The sequence below is a fragment of the Acipenser ruthenus genome, chromosome 16 (genome assembly GCF_902713425.1).
Source record: "Acipenser ruthenus chromosome 16, fAciRut3.2 maternal haplotype, whole genome shotgun sequence".
Taxonomy (NCBI): Eukaryota; Metazoa; Chordata; class Actinopteri; order Acipenseriformes; family Acipenseridae; genus Acipenser; species Acipenser ruthenus.
Genome location: NC_081204.1, coordinates 23,559,979 through 23,572,471, shown reverse-complemented (window position 1 = coordinate 23,572,471; position 12,493 = coordinate 23,559,979). Strand labels below are relative to the sequence as shown.

Genomic DNA, 12,493 nt, shown 5'->3' with positions numbered 1-12,493 from the left:
GCTGAGACTATGCAATGTTTCAGTAAGTATAAGATGTAGTTAATAACACAGTCTGCCTGATCCGTACAGCGTGCAGCAGGAAGGCTGAATCGTGTCGGCTAATGACCTTGGCGTGTGCAGGGGATTTGTTCATATGAAACATGCAGCTTTAGCTATGTTTTGTATCAGGGACTGTCACAAAGACGGCCAGAGTGGGTTGCGTCAGACCAGACAGGAATTCAAACAAAGACAGTGGTTGTGATGAGCTGAGTGCAATGGCTGCACTCAGCGTTTATTAACAAATAAAAGGGTTGAAACGGTACACAAAACAGGACACGGCACTACACGCCAAAATAAAGAGACAAACAAAACGGACTACACACAAACGGTGGATGCACAGACAAACAAACAAACCCGGTGAGTGAAAACACTATTTTTACGTTACGTTCTTTTACTTTATTTCTCCTCCTCTCTCCCGTTCTCCACTCACCGAACACCCAACCCTGAGTGCAAGAAATGTGCGTCTATATATACTATTGTGCTGGGATTCAATTACTAATTAATTATTCACTTGAATCCCAGCACGTGAATTAATTCTGTGCAACCCCGTGCTCACATATTACATTTAACCAGCACGTGAAGTGATTTGTGCTCTCCTCGTGCCTAAATACAAATCTACACTTTTTAAATACACGTGAAACACAGACCCGTTTATATCCCGTGTACCAATCTATACACCAACATTTACACACGCACGCATACAAATGCACACAGGGACGGGGCACATTGCCACAGGGACCCAGAGAGATTCCATCTGTTATAAGATACTGTACATTGTCACTGATAGTGATAATTCCAGTCTCTTTCCTTGTTTAATATGGCCAGTATTAATTTATTGGCTTTTTCTTCTCAGTGTCCTTGCAGGCTCATTAAACGCTAAAGATGAATACTTGCACTAGATTGTTGGATACTTTCCACTGTACATTAAAACTGGAGGTTGCATTTGCTGCCCGTTTTAACCCTCTCTGCATTCAATGTAACTGAGGATCTTTAGGTTAATTCAGGAAATAGTTCAAATACTTAACAACGTTATAGATAAACTGCAGCATCCTGGAACCTGCGCTGTAGGTCACATGGTCTGATTGCAGCCAGCCTATTGGAGTGAATTTCAACTGCAACACAGGAAGTGATTAGGTACCAGGAAGCAGCAGCATCATTCAGTCCACAGCATAGTCTTTGAAATATGAACCTATTCCAAACAGTGCTGATAAGGAAATGGTAAAACCTTGGTCAGTACTCATTTAATAATAATAATAATAATAATAATAATAATAATAATAATAATAATAATAATAATGTAAAAATAGATCTGGCTTGGTTTTCCAGAGCAGTGACTGAAGCCAGCCTTGAGAATGGCTGGTATTTAACTTCCTGCCTTGTATACTCTCCTCTGCTGGCCTCAGACCATGGCAGCAGGTGCTGTGATTGTGTCAGGCTGCAGAGACACTGGAATCTGACCCTAACACTCTAGGTTAGCAAGTGGGCGAGAATGGGAGAGCAAATCCTCAGCACATTCCTCCAGTCCCCAGCTTGTAATGCGATCTGGGCCTTGAGCTGAAGCCTGATTATCAAGCACATTTCCAGGAAGACAGAACGGGCCGAAGGGGCTGATCAGTATAAAGTTTCGTGCCATCATTTGATGAGGAATTTTAAAGCTGGTATCCACTGGCCTTGTTGTGCTCTATGATAATGCAATACCAAGTGAAAGAGTCACTGTTGTGATTCACATGAATAAATTGTGCTGTCACAAATGGGATTACTTTTACTCAGCTTACGAAATATCTGGTTGTCATTCTGGCCGGCGTCTGTTATTGTTTCATTGTTTATTATGAGTGTCTGTGTAATGTGTCGTGAGTACGGGACTCGTTCACATCAACTCATTAGGGAATGATGTGTTACTTCATACATACTAACATTTGAATTAGTGACACAATGTTTTAAATAGGGATGATTACCCTCAGGCACTGTAAATCTCCCGAAGATGGCTGTGTGTTGAGCTATGATGCATTGGGGGTCAAGGTTGTTGCATGAAGAGGCCTCTACCCACCTGTCTCCACTCACCAGAATACTGAAATGCCTCTGTTCCCTTCCCAGCACTGATTGGACTGTCAGAGAGTTGGGATCAAAGGATCATCTGCCTCTGCTACCCATGCAAAATACCTACCATGCCTCAGTCCACAGGAATTGGGCTAACCCTCTCACATGAAATATTGAGGGCCTGAAGATATTCAAGGGGGGGAAGAAAGCTCATGGTGAATGGAAACAGGTTTTCTGAAGAGAAGTGCATGAGCTAATCCATTGGACAGTCTCTTACAAATGATCTTCTATCAGACAATGGCAACACATGCTTTTTTTACAAAGTAGAATAAGCCATTGGCTGAACCAAGGTACCATTGTTGACCAACATTGTTGACCCATGGGATAACAGTGACTGCTTGTGGGGGATGATCGTTTTCTGAAAATCCAGGGTCTGACAATAAAAAGGATTTGATGAATATTAAAAGAGTATTTTGGTTTCAAAGAAATATGACCTTAAAATTAACACAAATGCACAAGTGAGCCTACATAGGATTCAATATACATTTGGGACCATGGAGTGTGGCAATAGACAAGTTATTTTTCTGCAAGTATATGGTAGTGAAACCAGCTTCCATTATAAATATTTCATTTTTCTGTATTGCATATAGCCAAAATCCCCTACTCATAGACAAAGGTAACCAGTGATCAGATCTAGACTGACCATGTTAAAGATCACAATGCTGAGCCCATGATATTACCATAATGATATGAACCCATGCACACAGACAATTCATTGAAGTTCAATACCAGCACCACTGTGCAATATTCAAATCCACTATGTTACTATTGCAGGCAATGTTATGTTCTGCTATGGATTCTATCTGAGGTTGATTCATAACATACACTGTTTTCTTCCAGGGCTGTGTTTGTAATGCTGTGCTATTTTTATTGTATGTGGTTATGTTTGTTTAATCCTATGTCTGTCTTTAGTTTCTCGACACAGGCAGTAGGAGTACTGTCTGCCCTGAATTGAAACAGCTCTGTCCTTTTTAGGTTGTTCAGCTATCTGAAGAAGACGTGCTGTTTGTTTATTTCAGGCTCTGTGCAGTTCAGGCTGAGCAACTGCCCTCAGTTTGGTTGTTTTTAACACAAGCTTGAGTTCCACAGATTCCTGGGTTTCAGAGCAAATGCCAACTACCTCTCTTCTTCAGGACGTCATCATCCTTCTATCCAAATTCCACCAGCAGACCAATACTGGGAATAGCAGACCAATACTGGGATTAGCAGACCAATACTGGGAATGCCAGCAATAAAATAGCTGAGCACCAGACAGCGATGGAGCTTATTGCTATAAAGACTCTTTGTGATTTCTTAACAAGTTCATTCTCATTTTTCAAAGCACTGTTTAACCTAAGGTCATGTTGATAAATAGGCCAATAGGACTTAAAGTTACTAGTGTTTTAGTTTTAGAATATGGTGGTGGATTCTTCATGTTTACTGCTACCTTGTAATTTGTATATTGTGAATTATTTCTTTTGTGACAATGTATAAACAAAATATTAGTAACATAATGGACCCATAATGGAGAAACAAAACGTTTATAAAGATATTTTAAGGAATAATGTTTTATTGGAAAATAAATCCATCTTTAAGATACAAACAAAATGCCATTCCTCTTCTAGCCCACTCTGGAAACTGCTATTACTTTATATAAAATGTAATGTACAAAATGATACACACAGTATGGTCTGTACAGACTTGGTACCCATATATGCAAAGGCCAGAGCATTAGATTTGTTTGTCATATAATTTCTTTTAGTTTTACTACACATATCACCCTTGAGTGTTTTATTGTACATGAGATTATACTGCAAATACGCCATTGAAATGCATTGCGCTTTTATTTTGTATCTGTGTGACTGACGAAAACCTCTCTAAATTGACTTTACTTCAGATAAATGAGACTTGGTAGATCCTTAAAAAATATCAAGAATAATATCATTATGCATCATAGTCACCAGGATGATACTCTAGCGCTATATTATTAAGAGTAGCATCTAAAACACGTATTATAATAAAGTGAATATTAGATCATTAAAAGAAATTACAGAGATATCAATGTGTTTCTTTGTATCTCCCATATCAGCTCCACGGTTGCTTGCAAAACGTTTGGAAATATGTCTTTGTTTCTGTTTGGCTTCCTGAGTTGTATAACAGGTTTAAGATGGCCGTTACAAGGTATCACACTGCTGCTGCTAAACAATGGCACCGGGAGCGTGTCTGTGTGCCTCACAGTAACAAGCATGCAGTGTGACAGGCAGGGTTTAAGGCTGTTAGACCAACTAGACAAACAAAAAACCAAGCACTTCTAAATGTAACAGACGGTAGCCTATAGGCCTGATGGTTCTGTTTGCATAGCACCTGTAGAACGCTGCATATGGTTCTTTATAGAGCCAAAGCACAGTCAGGGTTTTGCAGGAGACAGCTCTGTTGAATAAATTAGTATTATTAATCCATCACTGTTGCAAGAGTACTAAGCAGATAGATACTCATAAGTGTAAAGTTACCACCTACATGCAATACCGTATGTAAAGATACCTTATCAATATTTTTATCACATACCTATTTGTAATCGTATTTTGTAATACAGTCTGGTGTTTATTGCTCTTTATTGTAGTAGAAAATATATAACTTGAAGTGTTCCTCGTTTTAATTGCTTGGAATCCAGATTTGATGTTAATAAAACTAGACTCGAAATGAACATCCGAGATCCCTGCGTGTTAATATGAGTAATTCTGAAGCTTCTGTTATTCTAGCCCCTGGCTTTTCCACAGACAACAAAAAACACGCCTTAACGTTAACACTGGAGGTGCACTATCAGCCAAAACGTCTGCCAAGCGCTTTCAATTTACACCCAAAGAAGTTTACACAAGGGAAGGTGGATGTTAATTAGTATGCATTTTTTATATCAAAAATTCCGAAAAGAATAGAATAGAATTGTTGATATCAGACATAGAATGTTGATGTCAGAAAATTATATCAAAAATACAATTGTTGATCTCAACAGTTCTATTTTTTTTATATAAAAAAGTCATACTAATGAACATCCTGTCTGAATTTTTTATATAAAAAATGCATACTAATTAACATCCATTCTGAATTGTTGATATTGATGTATACACTTCATTGTGCGTTATTCGAAAGCGCTTGGCAGACGTTTTGGCTGATAGTGACGTACTTCCAGTGTTAAGGCGTGCTTTTTTAGTTTACAGAAATGTGTATGATTGTTATTTTGGAATATGAAAGCTGTATTTTGAATAAAGTGCTTTCCACGCTGCAGATACCAGGTGGAGTTTAGGACCCGCCTCATTCATTTGAACTGCACAGCTGACGTGCGTCTCCAGTAGTTTCTCTGTTGCGGCCACGCGAGTTTTTTCGTCTCTCATACTTGAAACTTCTGAATTAGGGATTCGTATAGTTTCTAAAGAGAATATGTCGATCAATGAAACGTACGTGTTCCGTCCCTTTAGAGTGATCGCTCTGTTCTGCGTGTTTCTGGCACTTTGTCTAGACGTGGTAGCACTGCTCAGTCCGGCTTGGGTCACCGCTGAACAATACTCTCTTTCGCTTTGGGAGTCCTGTAACAAAAACGGGGACTTTTGGCAGTGCACCCCTACGTTCAGAACAGGTAAGAACCAGTTTGTGAACCAAAGTTTGTTTTAGTTAACAGTCATGTTTGTCGGTTTGATTGAACCATACTGATGTTTTCGGAATGTGCACCTAAACTGTATTGTAGATGTATGCTATCAATAATCTTTCATGTGTAATCTATATCTGTGTATTGTTACCAAGAATCCTAGGAATGTAATCTTGCTCTCCCTATTGCTAGCGTACCATCTCGGTAACAAAGTATTGCTGAGTTTGCAAAAAAATCAGAAAAGTTCAACACCTGCCTAGTCAACGCGTTATCTCTTAATGCCGTAGGTTTGTCCAGTAAAATGGATTGCGCACATTTCAGGCTGTCTGAAAAAGACCCGACACTGTTCTGCAGGAGAACAACGGGTTAAACCCTTGCTCTTATTGGCGTTGGCTGTTGTAGATCAATTACCTTTTTAAATGTATGTTTTCTTTCATTTTACATGATACCGTTTCGATTTAGGTATTGCATGTTTATAGACGGACCGCTAGGGAAGCAAAGACACCTGATGCTCTAACTAAGCAAGGCTGTAGATAAAGTTACTAAACATCTTTGTACAGCGTTTTGCTGACGCATTTTGAAGCCAGCCAGTTTGACAAAGAGATGTGTTTTGTTATTGTTCTGCTTTAAGGACGAAGCTGCCGTTTGCTGTTTCGTGTGAAAGAAGATCTCCCGCTGTTAGCGGTGATGTGATTAATAACGTGAAATGTCCCAGCTGGGTACTCTATTGAAGTGCCCCCTTGTCCCGAGAACGGGGGTTGTTTGATTCAGATCATGGAAGTGTGTTGGAACACTGCCCTCAATGTGAATAGAAGAATCTCATTATTAGGGAGCCCTATTGTGTGATAGGAAGCACTCCCCTTGGCATCCATCAGATAAATATGTGCTTTATACAAATACTTCTCAGGAATTATATATATATATCCTAGGCTGTTTTGATGTATTTTTGAAGTGCACTGAAGAACTAACCAAAACGTTTGTCTACTTGACTTAGTTTCTGATAGTTTTGTAAAAACAATGCTTGCATATATCATGCTGAGAGTGTTCTGTCATGTATATCTATAGCTAAATATATTCAAATACATACTCTTTTTTGGTATTGCACAAGTTTAAAAGTAAGCTTCTCATTCTCAACAGAAACGCATCACTATGTAAGAATGAACTGCCCTCTTTCTTTAGCTAAAGTATTCTCAGGAGTTGTACAGGTTTCTATTCCTGTCCTTGTAAAGCAGGTTGCCTCCCAAGCCAGTAATAGGAAGCCTCAGTAAGTTCCAGAACATGTGGGAGGTATTTCAGTGAAAAACTGGGATAAAATTAGCCAGGCACTCAGGGCTTCAATTCCAGCAGCAATGTGATTTAGCTTTTTCACATTGCTAGCATAGCATCTCAATAACAGAGGGATTTAGTCTTTCAGTGCACTAGCCTTGTGCCGTCACTTCTGAGGACAATGCAGCTGCATGCACACTTCTCTAATGTGATGTCAAAGTGATGTGTCTTAAACCAGTGTGAATGCAATAGGATACACTGTCAGATGAATTAGAAATACATTTGAACTGCTCATTTCGAACAAATACATTATTTGTTCATTGAGCCCGTTTTCCAGACCTAGTTATTTCTGCTACAACACTAAGTTCACTTCCTGTGTTACAGGTATTGGGTCCCCACCTGAACCTTGCACTAACATTCCATGCACCACTCACTATGTAGGATTAAGAAAAGAATATATATATATATATATATATATATATATATATATATATATATATATATATATATATATATATAATATATATATATATATATAATATATATATATATATATATATATATATATATATATATATATATATATATTAGCTCAAAGAGCCAGCTTTGTATGTTAAGATATATTGCTGTAATCATAATGTGTACAATAACCTTTATAAAAGTGTGTCATTTGTAAAGCATAGCCGAAGCATGGTAGAGCGTAGAGGTATGGTGAAGCAGAGAGGTATATGCCATGGTAAACTTTTATAAGGGAAGGCAAAGTGTATTTAGTAAACACTGCAAGGTCTTGTGGTGACCTCAGCATCACTTACTGCAATGACTTCAAAGGAAATATCCACAAACACACACAATGTGTTAAATCAGGGATGGAAGTAAGACTCCGATTGCATAGCAGTGTCACCCATTCAAGGTTTTGGTGCAAGCTTGATTAGCCGCAGTGTATAGGTAACAAGCTCAGTGTGTTGTCTTAAACTCATTTTAAAACCAGGAACGGATCAAACTGCTTTGCAATGGGAGTCTTATTTCCATCCCTGTAAGTAATGTTTAAAGAACCACCAAGAGGGTTCAGTCAAAACAAGACAAGGAGAGAGAGCCAAAGGTCCGCCAGCGGGAAGCAGGAGCAAGTCTTTCTGCTTTCACATTGCTTCAAGCTGGTCTCACCCTGCACAGCTGACAGCAGCTGCTTCAGAGAGGACAGAGGGATCAGGGCCAGGACTGTTATGCAATTACAAGCAACTGTGAGGGGAAGCGCTCATGAACCCGAGCCTGACTGGAGCCATAAATTCACAAAAAAAACTTATCTTGCAGTACAAGATGAACTGAGAAAAAGTTAGACAGATGTTTTATAGGTTCACGTTTCCTCATGAGACCTAGTGAGAGAGGAATGGCTGGCAGGGCTCTTTATATTGAAGTTTGAGGTCTTTCACAGGTTCTGATAACAAAAACAAACTTGTTTTCTTTCAGAATTATAGTGCTGCTATTTATATTCTATTTAACTTGCTCCAGACTAAAATTCAAACAGCCGAAGCATAAAGTGCCGACACCTGCACTATAATTGCTGTGAATTGGGCTAATTTGTGGTTAAATTAAGAGTATGGGCAGGTCTTTTAGCTGAAGCTAAGAAAAGCCTTGTCTTTGTCTTGCATGGGTGGGCCTACCTACACACACACACACACGTGTAATTTAAGGTCCCCTGTTTCAGGTTTAAAATTAATGATAATTGACTACATTTTTCTCTGGAGCTATTTGGATCCTTGCTGTCTCATTGGCCTGAACTTCCTGACATTGGGATGTAACAAACCTGTCCCCTCTGCAGTTTAACAGTAGCCCGGTCAGGTCTTATTATGAGGGAGTGAAGGGTTAATGCTGTAAAGCCAGTCAGTGTGGTGGACAGTAGGGCCGCTGGGCTTAGGCAGTGGGAACTGAGGTTAATTAACTCTGAGGGAAGTCCAGCCTTTCTTAACAGCAAATCAGGCAGTGAAGGAATTGGGCTGGAACCAAAGGAAGGGGCAGGGCTGGGAACAATGGGTGAGCATTCTTGCAGGGCTAGGGGCGATGAAGCCAAGCAAGGGGGTGGGGGTCCTCCATTATGCAGGGTTCTGGTTACCAGGATGGCAGATGGAGTGGGGTTATATAATTTAGGATTCCGTTGTTTGGGTTGTAATGGGGCTGCAGGGGTAGATACAATGCAAATTTAGTTGGGTGTCTTTTTTTTTATTTACAGGATGACGGTGTATTTTAATATCGCTGTGTTGAGGTAACAGAGTTGGTGGGTTACTGATTCAAAAGTTATTCTGACACAGGGGGTTTTACCTTCACTATATACAATGCAGCATTAGGCCACCTGTTTGCATGCTTCTATTGTCTTTGTCAAAGTAAGCCCATGTTACTGTAACTGTATAATACACTACTGCGTATTCACACAGGCTGAGGTAGGGTTCTGCTGTGGCAGGATAAAGGCTTCACCTGAGTTGACCAATTGTATTCACAAATGCCACCATTTGATGGAAAAGCAAAAAGGAGATTGCCTTGGCTTTGCAAGGTCCTTAATATGTTGGCCTGAATGTTTTCAGGGTTCTCAGCCTTGTCCCTGCACAATTGAAATATCTTCAAACTCTGGGTCAGAAGGTTAAGGCCACTGCCCCGATTTGCCTGAGGTATGCGTGTAATTTAATAAACACAAAGAATAAATATCAAGTGGTTTTTGAGGTCTAGCAGGAGGTTCCCACAAATTGGTCATTGTTATTAGTCAGTGACTGTTAAGAAAACAGATTCTATTTAGAATTGCACCGGAATTGTTTTCCAACCCTGTACTAATACGGGAGCAGTATTTGATGTCAGAATTACATTTTCAATACTGCAGGAAAGGGAAAAATAACTCCACTCAAACCGGCAGACTTCTAGTGCAGCCTAGGAAACCTATCCCAACACTGCAGAGCAGTAATATGCCCCTGTATCATTTCTGTGTAAGACACTGAAGCTGAATCATTGAGCAGTCCATGTGTAATCTCCTGCAGTTTGGGGATAACTGATGCTAACCTGCAGAAGGTTTCACTTGAGAAATGTAACGGAACATTGCTTCAAGCACTGTATAGACAGGACTATCTCAAATGGTTGCAATGCATGTATGTGGTACCGCGTATGAATTCATTTAACAAGTTACAGTATGGTTGTCAGTGTGCTGAAAGCTGTATTAATTCATTTGTGTGTGTTTGTAAGATGTTTTATATACAGTTTATATGTAAGCAATAAGCTGACACAGAGGGCATTATCAGGCATGAGGGAACGTTTGGGCAATGTGGCCCGAGACAAAGTATATTTCAATGTTACAGCACAATTAATTATCATTTGAATGTATTAATTGTATTTATTTAGTTTCATTTTTGTATCCTTCCTCATAAGCACTCTAAAATGGACGTTCTGCACAATATAGTCCTCCATTGTAACAACGTTCCCTATGAGCTTCTCTATAAAATGAGTGTAAAACAGCATTTTTTAAAACTATTTTTTGGTGTTATGTTACCAAAATGTTTTTTATTTGTTCCTAATGGCCTGCAAGTATAGCAGATAGTGTTTATGTCCATGCCATTGCACAGCTATTGCAACAGGTGCAGTGTTGTGACTCTGGCTGCATCTCTCTTTGCTCTGTCAGACTGGCAGGTGGCCACACTGGTGTTGCTGCTGGCTGGAGCAGCAGTCACTCTGGTGGCGTTCATGATCAGCCTCATCTCGCTGTGCTGGGGCACCCAGAAGAAACACTACCGCACTGTGGCCATCTTCCTCTTCACCGCAGGTATGTCGTCCTCATCTCTCACCAGTATCTCAAACTCTCAAAGCCTTGCTGTTTGTGTACTCGGGTAGTCATGTCTTTTGTTGCCGATTTTTAATACACGCATCGCTGTACTCTACTCAAATTTAAGACACAGGCTATTTTTGAGAAGCCAAAAATGGTTAAAAAAAGCGTGTCTTAAATTTCGCAGGAATACGGGCAGTCATTATGCTGGGTGTTGACAAGAAACTGAAAAATCAGTTTTGTCAGAGAGCTGTTACTTAAAAACAAGTTTTTTTAAAAAATACTATAGGCCGTATTATCCACTGTGCTGTAACGATTAGGCATAAGTTAGTAAGTTCAAACAATAATGCAGTTCTAACACTTTCTGTATTTAGCCCTGTTTCATATTTCCTTTGTTGGGATACTTGGATATATAACTTAAGTCAAGTGCAGTTTGTATCACAACCTAATAAGGCAACATGCAAAATCCTGCCCTGTGTTCTCTATCTCAAATTAGACATTCCAGTCAGCCACTTCCCATACTTGACAGACTGTTGTGCCTTCCTTTTCCCTCGCAGTGGTTCTGCAGGCCTGCGCACTGGTCCTCTACCCAATCAAGTTCATCGACGGGGCAGTGCTGCAGACGTACCACGAGTTCAACTGGGGCTATGGACTGGGCTGGGGGGCTACCATCTTCATGCTGGGAGGGGGGATCCTTTTCTGCCTCCGGACGGACTTGTACGAGGACCCCTATTACTAGGCCAAGACAAGATTCTTCTTATTGTTATTATTAGACCAGTAAATGGGACTATTATTAGACTGGGCTTGTTGGAAAGATAGACTTGGTAACCGCTGTATGAAGAGGCTGGTATTCTCAGGCCATGCAGAGATGAGGGTGAGAGCTGTTAGAGGTGGAACTCAAGGACAGATGCAATCAATCCCCATGTAACAACTTCAGCTGCTGACTCCATGCGGATTTCCATGTGTTTAAAAAAAAAAAATAGATTTTTTTTCTTTGCTACAGCAGGAGATAACATGAAATGTTTTATTAAATCATGTAACCTAATCTCATCCCTGTTTTCCTCACTATTCCACAGGTTCAGTGCCTCCCCCCACCCCTTCTATTCACACTGTGTATAAAATGTGCATGCCTTTTAAAGCTGCAATAAACTGCTTGTCCTAGTTTAGCCAGGGTTGTCAGGTAGGGGTGAAATGATTTGAAACTTGGTCAAGTAGACATTTCTTTTTAATGCTTCGATCAGTTTTACCTCTGAATTCATAACTAAGTGTGTGGTTTTTGTTTTGGTTTTTTTTTTAATAAATATATTCTGAAAGGATAAAAGATTTTACTTGGTTGAAAGCTCAAGGCTTTGGTTTTAGCACAAAAGTCCAGTTAAATGTACACTGAATTCACCTCTGCCTTGTGTGACGTGAACAAGCTGGCATACAGAGGAAATGAAATCCAGTCCAGAGGGTTTGCATTGCTGATGTGTGCGCAGAGCAGTGCTGGCTTGGAACTGGCTCAGTTTGGTCAACAGATGCACCCCTGTACGGAACACCAGGTCTTTCAGAGCAGCTGTGTGTGTTTATATGAACACCTATGATATTATGCAGTTGTAGGACACAGAACGTCTGTGTATGAAGGAATATCTGCACTAGTAGAGAGGCTGAAAGACGAGGTCTGTTGAAGCGCTTAGAGT

At 40.0% G+C, this 12,493-nt stretch overlaps 1 protein-coding gene across 1 annotated transcript; it reads left to right on the top strand.

The window, feature by feature from the left end:
* The first annotated feature begins 5,345 nt into the window (after positions 1–5,345).
* LOC117430934 (transmembrane protein 47-like) lies at positions 5,346–12,135 on the top strand. Its single transcript, XM_058989094.1, has 3 exons — positions 5,346–5,746; positions 10,674–10,814; positions 11,372–12,135. Exons 1-3 carry the CDS (start codon positions 5,551–5,553, stop codon positions 11,551–11,553), a joined length of 519 nt encoding a protein of 172 aa, XP_058845077.1. The 5' UTR covers positions 5,346–5,550; the 3' UTR covers positions 11,554–12,135.
* Positions 12,136–12,493: the final 358 nt, after the last annotated feature.